Source organism: Rhinopithecus bieti, unplaced genomic scaffold (genome assembly GCF_001698545.2).
Source record: "Rhinopithecus bieti isolate Rb0 unplaced genomic scaffold, ASM169854v2 scaffold_2888, whole genome shotgun sequence".
NCBI lineage: Eukaryota > Metazoa > Chordata > Mammalia > Primates > Cercopithecidae > Rhinopithecus > Rhinopithecus bieti.
In genome coordinates, this window is record NW_016804209.1 from 1,604,899 (window position 1) to 1,624,694 (window position 19,796).

Sequence of the window (19,796 nt, forward strand, 5' to 3'; positions counted from 1 at the left end):
TTTTTTTTTTTTTTTTTTGCACACGCCGTGATGATATCATGGGAAGTTAAATAATTTTGAAGAGTGTTTTACAAGAGTGCATTATTCAACTTTTAAGTATACACTGCAATCTAATCAACTTTACCTATGCTTCCTAGAGACCACACTTGCCTTGCTGTTATACAAATACGTGGTACAACTTCTACTTCCACAAAATGTAGTTAGAGTTTTCCAGACTATATAATCCCTATATAGGTTTTCGGATGATATATTGTCATGAACCTTTGTTTTTACACATGAGGAGTTCATACCTTTTGATGCTGCTACATGTGTTCAATAGGAGAAAAAGAAATAGAGCTGCTTTAATAGTCATGATTTACACCCCCAATAAAATAAGAGTATATTTACACATTATTCATTATTTATAATTACAAAATAATAGCAACCACATAAATTTCCATACATACGAAACTGAATAAATTATGGTACATTCACACAATGGAGCATTATACAGCTGAGAAAGAGCTCTATGAACGATCATGGAATATTTTCAGGATATACCGTTAAGTGAAAATAGCAAAGAATATATATAGTGTGTACCTTTTCTGTAAGAAAGAAAAAAATGAGTAAAGTCTACATGTATATGATTATTTATTCTAAAAAATAAACACAGACTGGATAAACCAAAAACTAATGAACTTGGTTACCTGGTTACTTGGTTACCAGGGGATGGATATGAATGGAGTAGAAGTGATGGATGGGTGACACTGGTCTGAGAACTTTTTATAGAGTTTCAACTTTTGGAGAAATGTTAATGTTTTACATTTTTTAAAAAGTAAAATAAAATAAAAAATGAGAGAGAAGTGGGGACGGAATAAAAGCAGGAACAAATGAACCTAACTGTATTAAAGTGAGTAATATAACCACAAAGAAGGGATGAATAACATATTTTTTAAAAAAAAGAAAGAAATTCAAGTAACTATCAAATTCTGTCTTTTGATGATATAATCAAGGTCTAAAGAAAAACTACATAAACAAATCTCGAACTTCAATGAGAAAGATTGTTTTCCTCAGTAGCAGGGGTTAGAGTAGTGTATTGTAGGATTGAACAATTGAGTAAATATATTGAAGATAATGAGAACTAGGGGTTTCATTATTAAAGAACAGAGTTCTAATACGAAAAGAAGGAAGTTTGGAATGAACCTTGTAGTGTGAAATTGGAATCGCCACTATCAGTATTAATATTTGGTGCCTGTGTGTGTGTATGTGCATGTGTATGAGCAGACCTTAACCCTGTCCACCAAAAGGGCCTAGAAGCAAACATATCCCAAGTCAATGAGCATATGTGGCATGTAAGCCTTGGTTTCTCAATTCAGTCTCCTACTAAAATGATCAATGGAACCTTGGAGAAATGTCTGGTTCCCGGACTGGGGCATTATTTTATGTGCCAGAAGGCAAGGAAGTACTGAAAAAAAAAAAAAAAAAAAAAAAAGAAAGAATAAGGACATGTCCAGGGGACATAAGCCAAATCTGGGACAATTTGAGCATTAAAATAAATAATGATAGGAACAAGTTATTTATGAAATAAATAAGAACATTTGAGTGCCACTGTTTAAGTACACAAACTACCAATCAAACAATAAGGGAGAAGGGAAAACTTTTTCTCATGGCAGAATATCAACTAATATATAGTGAAAGAATGATGGAATTAGAAAAATGACCACTTTGCATCCATCCTAGTGTCATTGCTGGTCCAGACAAAAACATCAATGCATGCTAAAACTTGTGGATAAAAGTTTGATAAAGAAGAATACAAAGAGAAAAGAACAACTTTATGGTGAATTAATCTAGTGAGTACAGTACTATCTTAACCACATAATAAAAGTGAGTAGCAGTAATGGGACAAGCCAACCCCATATGTCTCTTCATACCCTAAGAAGAGTATAATGTCACTTATATGTTGTTACTATCAAAAACGCATAATCGGAATCTAATCATGAAGAAACATCAGGTAAATCCCAGTTGAGAGACATTCTTCAACTGGCTGTGCTCTTCCAAAATGTCAAAAGTCTCTTTAGGAGACTACAGGCCAGGCACGGTGGCTCATGCCCGTAATCCCAGCACTTTGGGAAGCCGAGGTAGGCAGATCACTTGAGGCCAGGAGTTCGAGAGCAGCCTGGCCAACATGGTGAAACCCCGTCTCTACTAAAAATACAAAAATTAGCCAGACATAATGGTGCACGCCTGTAATCTCAGCTACTCAAGAGGCCGAGGCAGGAGAATCGCTTGAATCTGGGAACCAGAGGTTGCAGTGAGGCAAGATGGAGTCACTGTACTCCAGCCTGGGTGACAGAGCGAGACTCTGTCTCAAAGAATTAAAAAATAAAAAAGCATCTAAAGAGACATGAAAACTAAATGTGACAGACGTTCTTGGTATGGAGCCTGAACCAAAAAATAGCAATAACAATGACAGAGAACATTCCTGAAACAACTGGCAACATTTGAATGTGGAGTGTGAATTTGAAAATAGTACTAATAAATGGTGCTGCAATAATTGGCTAGCCATATGCAGAAGATTAAAACTGGACTCCTTCCTTACACCATATACAAAAGTCAACTCAAGATGGATCAAAGGCTTAAATGTAAAACCTGAAACTATAAAAACCCTAGAGATAACCTAGGAAATACCATTCTAGACATAGGACCTGACAAAGATTTCATGACGAAGATGCCAAAAGCAATTTCAACAGAAAGAAAAACTGACAAATGGGACCTAATTAAAGAGCTTCTGTACAGGGAAAGAAAGTACCAACAGAGTGGACAGACAACCTGCAGAACAAGATTAAACACTTGCAACCTATCCATCCCACAAAGGTCTAATATCCAGAATCTATAGGGAACTTAAATTAACAAGCAAAAAACAAAAACCCCATTAAAAAGTGAGCAAAAAGGATGGGCATGGTGGCTCATGCCTATAATCTAATCCCAGCACTTTGGGAGGCCCAGGTGGGCAGATCACGAGGTGAAGAGATTGAGACCATCCTGGCCAACATGGTGAAACCTCATCTCTACTAAAAATACAAAAATTAGCTGGGCATGGTGGCATGCGCCTGTAATCCAGCTACTCAGGAGGCTGAGGCAGGAGAATTGCTTGAACCTGGGAGGCGGAGGTTGCAGCGAGCCAAGATCACACCACTGCACTCCAGCCTGTGTGACAGAGCAAGACTCCATCTCAAAAAAAAAAAAAAAAAGTGAGCAAAAGATATGAACAGTTTTCAAAAGAAGACATACATGTGGCCAATAAACGTGAAAAAATACTCAGCATCACTAATCATTAGAGAAATGTAAATCAAAACTACAATGAGATACTATCTCACACCAGTCACAATGGCTGTTATTGAAAGGTTAAAAAAAATAACAGATGCTGGCAAGGTTATGGAGGAAAGAGAATACTTATACATTGCTGGTGGGAATGTAAATTAGTTCAGCCATTGTGGAAAGCAGTATGGCAATTTCTCAAAAACCTTAAAACAGAACTGCCATTAGACCCAGCAATCCCATTATTGGTTATATAGCCAAAGGAATACAAATATTTCTACCGTAAAGATACATGCACGTGTATGTCCATTGTAGCACTATTCATAATAGCAAAGTAACGGAATCAACCTAAATGGCCATCAGTGATAGACTGAATAAAGAAAAGATGGTATATATACACGATGAAATACTATGCAGCCATAAAACAGAATGAGATCGTATCCTTTGCAGCAACATTGATGGAGCAGAAAGCCTTAATCCTAAACTAAAGCAGGAACAGTTAACCAAATACTGAATGTTCCCACTTATAAGTGGGAGCTTTTTATTGGGTACACATGGACACAAAGAAGGGAAGAACAGACACAGGGACCTACTTGAGGGTGAAGATTAGGAGGAAGGAGAGGATCAAAAACTACCTACTTGGGTGATGAAATAATCTGTACCTCAAATCCCCATGACATGCCATTTACCGATATAACAAACTTGCACCTGTGCCCTTGAACCTAAAAGTCAAAAAAAAGAAAATAGTATTATATCATTGTTAAAATTTCAAATTTTGATAATTGAACTGTGGTTACATAAGGAAAAGTCTTAAGAAATACAAAGTAAGACTTATGGATAAAGAAGCATTATATCTGCAGAATAATTCTTGTATCATTCAGAAACTATATATACATATTTATTTAAATATAAATNAACTTAAATAAAAATATATATATATAAAAGCTTACAGAACAAGACACAGAGAGAGAGCAAACGATCAAGCTGATGGAGTGAAATGTTAACAATTGGCTGGGTGCAGTGACTCATGCCTATAATTCCAGCAATTTGGGAGGCCAAGGTGTGAGGATCACTTGAGGCCTGGAATTTTAAACCAACCTGAGTGACATGGGTTGCCTTGTCTCTACAAAAATTAATTTTAAAAAAATGTTAGCCAGGACTTGGAGGCTGAGGCGGAAGGATCACTTGAGCCCAGGGGTGCAAGCCTGCAGTGAGCTATGATTGTGCCACTGCACTTTCACCTGGGAGACATAGCAAGATCCTAACTTTAAAAAAGAAAAGAAGAGAGGAGAAGAGAAGGGAAGAGAAGAGAAGAAGAGAAGAGAAGAGAAGAGAAGAGAAGAGAAGAGAAGAGAAGAGAAGAGAAGAGAAGAGAAGAGAAAAGAAAAGGTTAACAATTGGAGAATTTGAGTAAAGGGTATGTGGAGTTCTTTATACTATTCTTGTAACTTTTCTGTAAATATGGAAGTATGTCAAAAGTTTTATGTACATTTTAAAGTCATAACTTATATATTAGATACTCTTTCATATAAGAGAGAAAAATCTAAATTCAACAGCTATTATTTAAGATAATTATGATAAATCAGAGTTCCTGAATTTGAACGACTTGCATAGAACATCTGCAATCTACACAAAATCCCACACCTTAATGAGAACAGGCTGGGTATTTTCCATGGGAAGTATTGGGTACACATGAAAAGAGGAATATTAATTGACCATGAGGTCACATAATTTGGGGGATCACATTCAAGCAGAATGAAAATTTGGCACAAATTGAACATCTTGATTATTATTTGCTTATTTCAGGAATGGCAGCTACTATAATCCAGAGCATTTTATCCCCCACAAAGAACAGGAAAGACTAATAACACATAATTCAATTTTGTTACCTTGTATTATTTTTCCCTTCTCACCTTGCTAAGTATAAGCAGAATATTGATACTCACTAGTTAAGAGAGCTTGGGAAAATTGCACCACCTTCTTGGAAATCAGTTTTTTTCCTCTAAAATTAGGATAACAACATGTGGTCTATCCAACTTGCAAACGTGATATAGAAATTACATGGATAAATGGGTATGAAAATCCATTAGTGCTACAACATTTAAGTTATCATTTTAATGGTGATAATCATTATCAATTTTCCCTGGGTTTTAACCCACTTAAAATTCCATTGTTCTGCTCCAGGAAGCAGAAAGGTAAAAATGATTTGTGGAATTATAGCATCATCAAAATTAACAATGCTCTTTATTTGGAGTACAAAAAAATAATTTTTATGCTTCCTACAGTGAAATGTTAAATGTTAAAATAGCATTTTGAGATGGATATGAAGGAATTAAATATACTTCTAAAATAAACAAGCTATTTCGGAAGTAGCCTATTTTTACAGCACCTGGCTAAATACATTCATTAGTGTTACATATTCTTACTTCATTCATTGTGCTTCATATGATTTCTGTTATCATTTAAATATATTATAATTTTTTTATATATAAGTATTTTAATGTAAGTATTTTATATTTTTTTCACTGTATAAAACAAACTTGCCAGATCACCTTAACCAAACACCTTCATTTTACAGATGAGGAAGATGGCTTTCAGATTAATCTCACCTAGTTAATGGGAAAATCATAATTGAAATTAAAATGTTTCACATCCAATTTCAATGCTGTTCTCACCAAATTATGCTGCAAATTTCCAAATAGTAATAAACATTGATTCTCTAGGGCAAATGAAGTATACCTAAAAAAGTGTGGTTCAAATTGACATCACTGTTCACATGCATTACTATACTTTATTGTTCCCAGAATCAACAACTGAACAATGGGTCAAGAAAAGTAATTATAGGTGGCATTTTTCCATTCCTTTATTACTTACTTATTATGAATGTATCCACAAATGCTATTAAGCCTCTTTGTTCTTAGTTTTTCCATTTTCAAATAAACAGTATTTTAAATTAAATGTGCTGCATTATTCTAAAAGATAATGGCAATGTAAACATGAGAGGAGTATTTTATTATAAGAATTTAAAATTAAATAATCAATATTCAGCTCTGGCAGTTTTGTGGAAGCTAAAAAATTTTTTTAATCAGCTGAATTGTCTTTCCAAGGGTATACAATTGCCATCAAAATTCTGATTTTTTAAAATTGTACTCTTATAATTTATTCATGGTGAGGTATGGTTGCTCACGCCTGTAATCCCAAGCCTTTGGGAGGCCGAGGTGGGAGGATCTCTTTAGCCCAGGAATTCAAGACAAGCCTAAGCAACAAGATGAAACCCCATCTCTACAAAAAATACAAAACTTACCTGGGCATGGGAGCGCACGCCTGTAGTCCCAGCTACTTGGGTGGTTGAGGTGGGAGGATAGCTTGAGCCCAGGAGGTTGAGGCTGCAGTGAGCCGAGATCACCGCACCACTGCACTCCAGCCTGGGCCACAGAGTGAGATTCTGTATCAAAAAAAAAAAAAATATTGAATCTTAAAATTTAAGAAGTCAGTAGATTTATGCAATTAATGTATTTGTTCATTGTCTCTCATTAGAATTCGCTAGAAATAAAAAAAAAAAAATACCATTACAGGAATGGAGATACAAATGTTTAATCTATGGTAAGATCAAAAATATAGATAAATTACATTCTCTTTAAAAGTCAGAAAATGGCATGATGATTTATTAAACTACATTGAAATTTCATTCTCTCAAGCAAAGTGATGGGAGCAACTAAAGCCTTGTTTACCCATTTCTATGTCCTAACTAGAGGCCAGAGGTAATTAGTCCTGTTTACACTGAACCGAAATCTAGCCTTAGGCAAGAACTGCCCCTCCAGAGTTTACCCAAATGACTGCTGGAGGAGCAGAAATAAACCTCCATCCCTTATAGAGAGGTGAACTGGGAGAAGAGAAATAGAGAAAGGACTAAAAAGGGCGTTTCTCAAATTTTGGCACACCATTTTAGATTTCTATAATGGTCACTCTAGAGTAAGAAACACTAGTGGATGGGAGCTGAGTAATACTTCTGAACGACAAGGCATGATTGATATGTGATTAATATGTGATTATTAATATGTGATTAATATGCAATGTGTTGTCACCAGCTTAATATGTGATGTGTTGCCAGTCACTTCCTACTTGCCCTGAAAGGGGTCTGGAGCAGATAAGACAAAAACAATTACATTACTGAATATTCAGAATACAGTTTACAGAACACAGAATATGATTATTGAAATATGTCACATTTACAAGAAGTCTGATTTGAGGATAGCCTGGGAGAAACTCACATTCATTCGTGAAGTACTCATACTAGAATGAAGCTCCATGCAGGCAGGGATCTTTGTCTATTTTGTTTTTTAATGTACGTCAAGCAGCTACAATAGTGCCTGGCATATTTTACATACCTGATAAGTATCTGTTGATTGATCAATATGCTCCTTAAGACTGTTTCAGACATCTGAAATATTTGCTTCGATTTCTTGAATTAATTTTTATGTTTCCTCCAACTAAGGATAGTTCTAAGTTATTGGATGTTTGTTTCAAGACATAAAATGTAACTTGATCGTTAGAAAACAGGTGCTTACTAAGAAAAATATCCTTTACCTTAAAAATAACAACCTCTAGTCATAAAGCCATGAACTGAAAGGATATTCTCTGCCACAGAGTGGGAGTGGCCACCGGCCTCTCATGGGGTCAGCCACTAGAGGACGATGTGGTCACATACGCTGCCAAACCCTTGATAAGGCCAAGAGGAACCTTGATACGCAGGAATGAGTGCTTCCAAGTTTCACTTCTCCAGCTTCTAGTCACACTGTTGATAAAGTCTTCATTCAAGTCTCACTTCCAAAAATGAAAAAAAGAAAGAGCACAATTATCATGAGTAGGTCGTTAGTGAAGATAAAATCACAGAAAAATTGTGAACATGTCAAAGTCTTGAGGAGGAATAAAAAGCGGCTCAGCAGGTACTGTGCAGCTGTCAGGGTACCGCGAAAGTGTTGACACTGAAAATATTCGACTCAAGCTCTTCCTGCGAACAAGGCTATAAGTTTCTAGCTGGCAATGAAATTGTGAAACGAGTTTAAGGGCAAGGAGCTGAGTCAAGTAAATGAAATGGCAAGGAACTGGATTTGGAGTAGTTTGCTGTCATACAAAACAAGTAAAAAGACAAGCTCTTCTTTGAAAACTGCATCACCTATAAAACTGCATTTTATCAGAATGAGCAACAAAAATACACAGTCACATCAGTAAATAACCTCTGAATTTTTTAAAATAAGAGATGAAAGATTCAGGCAGCAGCCTTTTGTGATTGACTTCAGTAAACTCAGATCTGCTATTATTTCCTTAAAGTTACCCATATAATACATGGTAAGTATTTCTAATGAGTGATTACAATAGAGATGTATTTTTCAGGACGATCTTATTTTGATCTAGTAAATGATTGACTTGGGTTTCTGAATTTTGAACAATAATTCAATTCACAGCTCTATTATCCTGAAGAAAGAACTTCTATTCAGGTTAAATTTACATGGATTCTCAGTAATTTTACAAAAACAAATGCTGTATTTGTCATTCATCCAAAAAATACGTAAGTTCGTGCTACACAATAGGGAATGTCTGTGTTCATTAAAAGGCAAATATGATTTCTGTCCTCCTGAAGCTTATAGTCCAGCTGGTGGAGACAAGCAAGTAAAGGAGCACATTATGTTCTAGTTGCAGTGCTATGACTGGGGGAGTTCAAGGTGCTTTATTAAAAGTAGGTAGCAACTATTGTGAATAATGCTGCAGTGAACTATTCATACACATGTCTTTATAATGAAACGGTTTCTATTCCTTTGGGGATATACCCAGTAATGAGCTTGCTGGGTCTAACAGTATTTCTGTTTTTATGTCTTTGAGGAATTGCCACACTGTCTTCCACAAACTAACTCACACTCACACCAACAGTGTATAAGTGTTCCTTTTTCTCCACAACCTCACCAGCATCTATTTTGACTTTTTAATAATAGCCATTCTGACTGGTGTGAGATGGTGTCTCATTGTGGTTTTGATTCACATTTCTCTAATGATCACTGATGTTGAGTTTTTTTCGTATGGTTGTTGGTTGCATGTATGTCTTTGTCTTTTTCTTTCTTTCTTTTCATTTCTTTCTTTCTTTCTTTTTTTAATTTTTAAGTGGAGTTTTACTCTTGTTGCCCAGGCTGGAGTACAATGGCACAGTCTCGGCTCACCGCTACCTCTGCCTCCTGGGTTCAAGCAATTCTTCTGCCTCAGCCTCTCAAGTAGCTGGAATTACAGGAGCCCGCCACCACACCCGGCTAACTTTGGTGTTTTCGGTAGACATGGGGTTTCACCATGTTGGCCAGGATGGTCCCGAACTCCTGACCTCAGGTGATCCACGAGCCTTGGACTCCCAAAGTGCTGGGATTACAGGAATGAGCCACCGCACCTGGCCGTATGTCTTCTTTTTATTTATTTATTTTTTATTTTAATTTAATTTTAGTATTATTATTTTTTTGAGATGGAATTTTGCTCTTGTCACCCAGGCTGGAGTGCAATGGCACTATCTCGGCTCACTGCAATCTCTGTCTCCCGGGTTCAAGCAATTCTCCCGGCCCAACCTCCCGAGTAGCTGGGATTACAGGCATGCACCACCAGGCCCAGGTAATTTTTGTATTTTTAGTAGGGACGGGGTTTCACCATGTTGGCCAGGGTGATCTCAAACTCCTGACCTCAGGTGATCCACCTGCCTGGGTCTCCCAAAGTGCTGGGATTACAGGTGTGAGCCACCGTGCCCGGCCCATATCTTCTTTTTAATGTGGTTTTTTTTTCTTGTAAATTTGCTTAAGTTCATTATAGATGCTGTATATGAGACCTTTGTTGGTTTTTTACAGAGTTTGCAAAATTTTTCCCCCATCAATGATAGACTGGATAAAGAAAATGTGGTACATATACACCATGGAATACTATGCAGCCATAAAACGAATGAGATCGTGTCCTTTGCAGAGGGAAACTGATGAAGGTGGAGCCCATTATCATTAGTAAACTAATGCAGGAACACAAAATCAAATACCACATGTTCTCACTTATAAGTAGGAGCTAAATGATGAGAACACATGGGCACATTGAGAGGAACAACACACACTGGGGTCTATTGAGGGAGAGGATCAGGAAAAATAACTAATGGGTACTAGGCTTAATACCTGGGTGATGAAATAATCTGCACAACAAACCTCCATGACACAAATTTACCTATGTAACAAACCTGCACATGTGCCCCTGAACTTAAAATAAGGTAAATAAATAAATAAATAAATAAATAAAACATAGGCAGCAACATGTGCTAACCCAGCCTTAGGAAAGATGAGGCACTTTGGAAGAAGTTCTATTAGAGAGTGCCAGAAAAAGGATGGGAAACAGACAGGAAACAGATCAGGACATTTCCCCTGGTAACATGTGATTCATTCTTGTTTCCTCCTCCCTAAAACACGGTCCTTAGATTCGATTATCTCTGTGGTTCCATTCAGTCTAACATTCTGTGAAGGCAATTTGAAGGCAAAATTTAATAGGAAAAGATAATTCAATAACTTTGCTTTGTAGACTAATTTTCACAAGCCTGTCTCTTCAAATTACTTAAATTCTCCTTCCCTTAAAATCAGAGCTTTAAAGAAGATAAGGAGGGTTCAAATTATGGGACTTCTATATTGATTTGATATTTGACCGATTTTATCAAAACAAATATCCAGATAAAATACTTTTATAGATACCTGACTTTCCAATTTCCGAAGTTCTCTTAATCCTAACACGTATTTCTAGAGATATATCTGCAAGTTCCTACTCATTGTGATATGAATGTTATGTAATTTATAAACTTTTGACTGCAACATAATCCGTTGACTGCATATGTGAACTTTCAAAGCTTTTTTCCTTTTTACTAATCTCACGTTTGAAACTCATTTAAATTCCAATACAGGGCTCCATGCAGTAGTCAGTTACCACCTTTAAGACGTCTCTCCCAAGGCTATAGTTTCACATCTCCAACTGCCCGGTTGCCTTTTCCGGTTGACTATCATCTCAGTCCTTCATAATTATTGAAGAAAGATTAGAAGAAAAGTTAATTTTAATGTACAGACTGGAAGTGAGAACAAAGGAGCCTTCACACCATATGCTGAAATTCATTTCTCGTGTGTTTCTACTTTCATAGGACTTAAAGTAATGAAGTGTTCTGTTAGTATATCTTTCAGCTCTTCCTTCTTCATTTGGTTAATTCTCAGTTTAAAAAAGCACCTGATTTGGATAATAACCTCGAGTTTTATATACTGGTTTTATTATTGCTTGGTGTTCCTCTATATTTAAAATTCACTTTGAGACAAACTCTTCACAGGCAAATAGGTGTTTGTTTAATAAGTAAATCAGTGTAACACTTGTGTTTAGCCGTAGACGTAGTTCACTGATTAATTCTACATATCATGGAGTATAGGTCTTCATTACATAGATTTTGATCAAAGCCTATGCCCTGAAACAAATGCTACACACAATGAAATCCTAATCAAACCTGGTTTCCCAGTATAACACTGGAATGATGGAGGAACAGGCCATCTTACTCTGGAATACTTTGTTCAAGGAGACCCGTGCACCTACGTGATGATGTTAGTGTAGCTAATTTAGTGGTTTTCTACAAAGTCTTGTCATCGAGTGAAAGTTTTACTTCATTTCCCTTGATGTGGTGGTCCGAGGTTTGCAGGTTCCTGAGCATAAGATTTGAGATCATCCTGAAAAAAGAATTGCAATCATTTTTGAAGTGCAAGGGTTTCGATACGCTTCAGTTGCCAAGGAATTTATGAACACCCATATTTTTAGACTCTGCTTTTAGATCAATCTCTAGTGTTTGAGGCGAACTAATTTATTTTAACGGAAAAATATATTGCATAGTGACCTAAACACTCAGTAATTACTTTGGCTTAAGAATGCTTTCATGTGGATAAAACATGAAATTTAAGTATAATAAATTTAAGAATTGAGTAGATGTATTTTATACTTATGAATTTGAAATTGTATATTTTGATCTTAACCTAAAGCAAGACTTAATTACTTGGCAATATCAAATGAGAGCTGCTCCCTATTGGATATCAGCTGTTAAAAGCACACCTTTTTAACTGAATACCTACAAACTCAGCTCAAGAATAATCTCTACCTCATCTGAGTAGTTAGTTGTACCTGTCCAGTATCTACAGACCTGAGATGATTCCTTAATTCCAAGTCTTTGGAACAACAAATAAAATTAATTTGAGAGAATAGAAGTAATTCCATAGTAGTATCTGCATATACATTGATTGAAACCAATTAACAATCATGGGAGGGTGAGAAGGATTGTTTCCTCCTCTTCATTAAAGGATGGCTAAATTCATTTTGCCCTTTGTGGCTAAAGGCAAATTCTCTATTACTTTTATTTGTATTTATTTTTTATTTTTAAAGACAGGGTCTGGCTCTGTTGCCCACACTGGAGTGCATTGACGCAATATTGGCTCACTGCAGGCTCTGCCTCCCAGGTTCAAGGGATCCTTTGGCCTTATCCTCTGGAGTAGCTAGGACTACAGAGACACACTACCATACCCTGCAAATTTTTGTGTGTGTTTTTTTTTTTTTTTTTTTTGAAGAGACCAGGTTTCACCATGTTGCCCAGGCTGGTCTCAAACTCCTGGGCCCAAGCAATCTCCCTGCCTCGGCCTCCCAAAGTGCTGGGATTACAGGTGTGAGCCACTGTGCCCGGTGTATTTTTTTTTTAATTTTTACTCTTTTTTGGAGACAGAGTCTCACTCTGCCACTCAGGCTGGAGTGCAGTGATGTGAATGTAGCTCACTGTAACCTTGAACTCCTGGGTGCAAGTGATCCTTCCATAAACGCAAATTCTTAATCCTAATCTTTTTTGGCTTAGTCATATGTCCCACTCATCTCGTCCTTTTCTTATGTCAAAAGCAGTCTTCAAGAGCCTCCAAACTCAGGTAGAGATGGTGATCTTTAAGTACCATATTGGTGGACTGGAGCCAACTTGCACTAACTCACTAGAGCTGATTGTTAAATTTTCAGGAGTTTTTGAGCCAGTTGTTAAGAGATGTTATTAAAATTAAATTATGTAAACTTTCAATTAGATAATTATATTAAATTTAATATAATTTATATTTATTTGATAAATATATGTATACAATGCAATAAGTACTAAAAACATCACTTTTACTTTACCATTATCTATTTTGTCTTTTATATGATGTAGATCGTGGAAATTATACATGATAATATGCTGCCATCCATCTCTTCCCAACTGTGCAATCAGTAATGTCATATTGGTAGCCTGAAATCACCATGGTGGGAGTATTTACGCCATGGAAATCTGAAAACACTACAAGTTGGGACTCCCCACCTCTTCTACCCCAGAACCCATTGTTAACGCTTTACCAGCACACCACTGGTACCTGCTCACAGGGCCTTCTAAGGGAAGTTGTTCTCCCTTTCCCAGAAACTGCATCTCCATATGACTCCACACCTTTCCTCCCAGACACAGCTGGCTGGCCTAGGAGTGAAAAACTAACAAAGGAAGAAAACGTCTATAGTCCAGACCAAGCTAATGCTTTCTCTTTAGAATTTGCATTAAGATTCATAGAGACTTGTGGAATTAGTAGCCAAGTCATGCTCACAGCAGTGTGCTAGAATGAATGTCCTTGAGCTCTTGTGATGTAGGTCCCTAGAGCTGACCTGGTTAACACACCTCCTGACACCTCATAGTACCACTTTTCTCTGGATTCTATACAATTTTATCCTTAAAATGTGTCTTTTACTCGAGCTAATGTAATTGCTTTTCTGTTCCTTGCAAATTAGTGTGCCTTAAGAAAAACAGTTTTAAATTCTCTCAGTTTCTGATGATTCTAATACAGGAACTGTCTAGACATAGGGCAGAATATCTAGGCTCAATTTCTGGCAGTATAACTCAGAGAAAATTATTTAACCTGGCAGCCTCTCAGTTTCCTCGTCAGTAAAAGTGGAAAGAGTGTACATTTTAGTGGTATTTAAGCCCCAACAGTCTACAAAGGCACTTCAGTCTCCACCGTGGGAGCTGAAAAGGAGCCTTTAAATGGACAAGGTCCGGATTTCCCTCCTTTTCAACTAAAGACACTGTGCTGTTATCTACTTTGTATTTTGGGATTTAAGAAATAAGATTTCTTTTGACAAACAGTTTTTACTAAGCACTCCCGTCCCCACCCCACGCCCACTACTCCCCAACAAAAACTTAGAAAGATTACAAAATTCCCAGACTAAGCTATCTCTAAATTCTTTTCGGTCTTCTATAACGTTACAGGGTAGATATTAAATGTTCCCATGCATATTACAAAAACATTTGGACATTTTTTTGAGCTTTTCTGTTCCTGCTGTTGTTTGCATTATCTTCACTTAGTAGAGCATTTCCAAAGAACCATGGTGGACTTAACAACTCAACTCAGTCCCAGTCTAATAGCCCAATCTTAGCAGAGATACCCACCTACTTTTTTCTGTGAATTCTGGGCCTGGCCTGATCATTTTGCTTAGCACAGTGTTCTGGATAACTAATACCAATCAACTGAAGTTGGCAGGGGATGAAACTGGTTGGCCATCCCACTGAACTTCTGCAGGTATGTATACTGACTAACCTTAGGCTATTCTTGATGTCTCTAATGGCTCCCTCTTTACGCTGAGCTTTCCATCTGTTCTGAAGACTGCCCTTCTATTTGGTTATCTGCTCTTGAAGCAATTTCCTCATCCAACACCTGACAGTCTGGGGTTAGAGCCAGAAACAAGGGTATGTACTGGTCGCACTAGGCCTTACGACCACATACCTACTGGGTCTGTCCATGTGGACATTTCAGAGGAGAAAATGCTGCAAGTTAAAGAAGATAAAACACTACGCTGTTTGCTTAAAATACCAAGTTCCTTTTGGCCTTTTCCTTAATAAATAAGAAAAATCACTAATAGTGTCTTCTTAGTAGTCTTCAAGTAGTAAAAGAAGTTCATTAAAATACTCCTTGGTTAAATCTCCTCAGGCTATATCAAGCTTATGTAACTTTTCCTTTAGTTTCCAATTCTTCAATCAATTTTATTGTTCTTAGTTGAACTCTTTTCAAGCTGTACACATTCCTTCTGGTCACTTCCCTGCACCTAGGGAAACCACCATCCTAATCACTAACATTATTTGTATCCATTAATTAAAATTAATTTTAATTTTAATTTTTGTAGAGACAGGGTCTCACTATGGTGCTGTGGCTGGCCTTGAACTCCTGGCTTCAAACAATCCTCCTGCTTTGGCCTTCCAAAGTGCTGGGATTATAGGTGTGAGCCACTTTACCCAGCCCACACTCTGTCTCTGATCCTTCTTTGCCAATCCCTTGATTTTTCCCTTTGGCCTCCCATCTGTGTTGATTGCATTTCCTGATAGATGTGCTGCTGGCTTTGTCAGCTTCTTTAGTGTCTGATGCCCCACTGTGTTTCCTTGTCTCCTAACTTGCCTTCCTGTATTGGCCTCTACCTTCCCCTCTTCTCAAGACGTTGCCTTTCATTTAGTAAGTATAATTGAGGTCCTAATGTGTGCCAGGAACTGGGCTAGAAGATGCATGCCCTGGCCTCATGTTGCTTAGACTCAGCTTGGCTTTGCCTAATGGAAAAAGGGTGAGAGGCAGATCACAGTAGTTGGGAGTGAGAGCTCATCAAAACAGAGAACAGACCCTCAGTGTCTTGGGTAACTTGGTATCCATAGCCCTGGAGGCTGAGGAGTTGAGTTCCAGACTGCTGGTGGCTAGCACTTTGAAGAAAACAGAACAAGAACATACCTTCCCCAACACTGTCTCCTTTGTCAATTTTCCCCTAAGGAAGACACCATCGAAAGTGGGAGACAATTTGAGAAATTGACCACAACTTTCCCAAGAGGGACGAAGATGGTTGCAGCCTTGCTCTCTGCTGGTAGACTTGAGTGGACCTGGAGATGGGGCGGTTCATGTACCCTAATATAGATCTCAGATATAACTGCTACTCTTTTAACTAGTCAAGAATCTGGAGGTCACAATGACCAAAATAAGGAAAGCAGTCTATTTCAATAGAAGTTTTGTTAAACAAGACATTCCTGCCTATTACACTTATATTTTACATTTTCAAACTTTTCAAAATTACTAATATATTTGCAATTTTAAATGCAGAAGCTCAAAATAATTAGATAAGGGAATTAATTTTTTTTTCTTTTTCTTTTTTTTTTTAAACAGAGTTTTGCTCTGTCACCCAGGCTGGAATGCAGTGGCTCAATGATGGCTCACTGCAACCTCCTTTTCTCTGCTTCAAGCAATCCTTCCATTTCAGCCTCCCAAGTAGCTGGGACCATAGGCATGCACCACCATGCCTGGCTAATTTTTGTATTTTTTGTAGAGATGGAGTTTTGCCATGTTGCCCAGGTTGGTCTCGAACTCCTGAGTGATCAACTCAGCTTGGCCACCCAAAGTGCTGGGATTACAGACATTACCCTGTGTGGTCAGGGGATGGAATTTTAAGTTGAAAGAAGAAAGCAATCATAGGCCAAGTGTAGATTTTCAGAAGAGAAATGATATATGAAAAATGCTATGAAGTATCTTTCTATGGTTTACTGATATACTTGGAGCATTTTACTTCGTTAGAAACATGCGTTCAGAGGTGATCACCGATTTCAACTCCACTATTTTAGAGACTGTGGCTTCCAAAGCATTATAATTAAAATGTAGAAAATCCAAGGCTAGAGTCCAGGTTTCTTGACTTCTAATTTATTACTTATCCACCGAGGTATATGCTTTCCTAAAAAACGCTTTTGGCTGAATTCCCGCTGTTTGAAACATTTTAATGTTTCAGAATATTTCTTTTATCTAGACCATAGTGAATGTTAAGTGGATATTTATTTCAAGGTGTGGGCTCTCACTGTGGAGTAGGGGCATTTTGGGGGTTATTCTTAATGCTCAGTAGAACTGACATAAAAGATAAGGGATATTGGGCTGACTCTATATTGGTCCAACAATATCTGAAATTTCAAAAAAAAAAAGATTCCAAATTCCTAATATCGCATTTTTTAAAAAATTTTCCTCTGGAAATTAAACTCAGAAAAATATCCACATAACAAGGGAATTTGGTTATTTTTGTGTAGCTATAGTTACAGAGCATCAAACATGGGAAGAAAACAGTAACTATTCTTAAGGAAATTTGGCCTTTAGAGGGAAGGTACTGTTGAAAATTATTAGTAAAGTTACTTTTGCACGTGAGAGGTATTTTATCCAAAGCTCTCTGACTGCTCTACACACCTCAACTTAGCCCTTCTCACATCAGTACTTAGCTTCTAACCAGAGAAATTGTTTGCATGTTTGCAGGAGCTCTATCAAATTTAGAAAACTGTAGAGACACTACATAGAAATCTATACGTCTGTGTATTTGTCACCTTAGACAAAGAATGCCATTTTCCTCATCTGTAATGTGATGTTATTGTATTACCTCCCTAATCCTGTTTAGAGCTACTTAGCTTTTTTTTTTTTTTTGAGACAGAGCCTCGCTCTTTCACCTAGAGCTACTCAGCTTTTAACATGCAACTAATAAAAATTGATAAGTCTGTCCAAGAATTCCAGCATTAGGCTATACTGAGAATTTACGAGAAAATCAGGAAATCATGTTCAGTTCAAAGTAAACAATGTCAGAACTATTATTATTATTATTTTTTTTTTTTTTGAGACAGAGTTTCGCTCTGTCACCCAGGCTGGAGTACAGCGGCGCAGTCTCAGCTCACTGCAACCTCCACCTCCCGGGTTCAAGCGATTCTCCCACCCCAGCCTCCTGAGTAGTGGAGACTACAAGCGCATGCCACCACACCTGTCTTTTTATTTCTTATATTTTTAGTAGAGACGGGTTTCACTGTGTTAGCCAGGATGGGCTCGATCTCCTGACCTCATGCTGCCTGTCTCGGCCTCCCAAAGTGCTGGGATTACAAGCGTGAGCCACCGCGCCCGGTCAATATAATTATTATGTTATATATAATATATATAATTATTACCCAGAAAATAATTAATTTGGGGAAACTAACATTTTCCAGAATATAGAGAAAGCATAAATGGAGGAAAATTTGGTGATAAAGCAAGAAGCTATCACCGAGTCTTCCTTAGGCATTGATTACATAAAACCAACAGGCTGAAACTGAAAAAAACCCAGAGACGGGTTTTAAAATAGACACAATTTGTTCATCTGCTACAGAAGATTTTTCTTTTTATCACTTTTAGCAGCTTTAAGAAAGCAAAATGCCATTAACCTCTATCAAAACAAGAGGTAACGGGGTGTACCTGATGGGCTACTTACATGCAAGGTGTTAGGAATAGAAATTGCAGGACATGAGCTAGAAAAAAACTCATTTAGTCGTCACTGAAAGCCTTTAGTCTTTATAATTGCCAGAATCAACTGATCTTGTATTCTCTTGTCACTGCAGCCCTACTGAGACCACTGTATTTAGTTGTCTATCCCCTTAGATCCACAATATTTTAGGGGCTCCCGGCACCATTCCATACTATGAAGAAGAAAGCTAACATAATTCAAGTTACCGAAATCGGGGTCTGGGGAGAGAAACTGATAGGAACTTCATCTGCACTTTCTCATAAAAACTGATACTGACAATATAGCAAACAAAAGTATAGCAAAACAAAAGATGACACAATACGCTTATCATTTCTGTATTTTATATTTGTATCAACAGCCCTTCCCTCAAAAATCAGGGTATCATTCAAGATTTTATCTTATTCACAGAAGTTTTTAAATCCTTCGTTTTATAGACACAAGACAGTTCCGATTTGTTGAATTAAGTGACCGCGGGTGTGCTAATGTTTCTAAAAAACAGCATTAGCCTTCTCCCATCAAAGCTGCCCTTGAGTCGTCAAACTGTTTGCCTTAATTTGCAATCGTTATGACTAGAGCCAAATGCTTATACCTCATTTTTGTCATATATGTGAAGATACAATTGCAAATCGTTCACGACCTTGAGTCTGGAGGTCAGGAGACCGTTAGGGGATGTGAGTGTCCCAGACGGGCGCTGACTCCTGCTCGGAGACCCACCCCACCCGTAGCAGCGGCACGGGCCCCAGACAGCCTGGGGCGCCCGGCAGCCCCGCACTCTGTCACGCCTCAGTTCTGCTGACTCCGCTGTGCCCGAGGTGTCGCCCTGCCGCGTAGCCAGGTGTCGCCGGGGCCGGCGCGGTAATTTATGACTGCGTGGTTGGGCTGGGGGTTCGGGGCCGTGGAGCAGCCGGGATCCGCCGCCTCTTCTAGGCTCTTCCCCGGCCGAGCCCGCAGTCCCCTGCGCTGAAGGTGGCGTCGCGGGTCCCCGTGGCCGCGCGAGTATACGGGTCGCTCTCGGCCGGCCGCGAAGCTCACGGAACCGACTTCTCGCGAGGCTTCGGCGCCCCCCCTCCGCCCCCGCCCCTCCGTTCTCCGCCCCCTCCCAGCTCTGAAGT

At 38.1% G+C, this 19,796-nt stretch overlaps 1 protein-coding gene across 1 annotated transcript in view; it reads left to right on the plus strand.

The window, feature by feature from the left end:
* The window catches only part of MICU3 (mitochondrial calcium uptake 3), a 123,352-nt gene that overhangs the window by 3,282 nt on the left and 100,274 nt on the right, over window positions 1-19,796 (plus strand). The window contains exon 2 of the mRNA XM_017867196.1: window positions 19,612-19,794. Within this exon, the coding sequence (XP_017722685.1) occupies window positions 19,612-19,794 (183 nt within the window). The remainder of the gene's footprint in view (window positions 1-19,611; window positions 19,795-19,796) is intronic.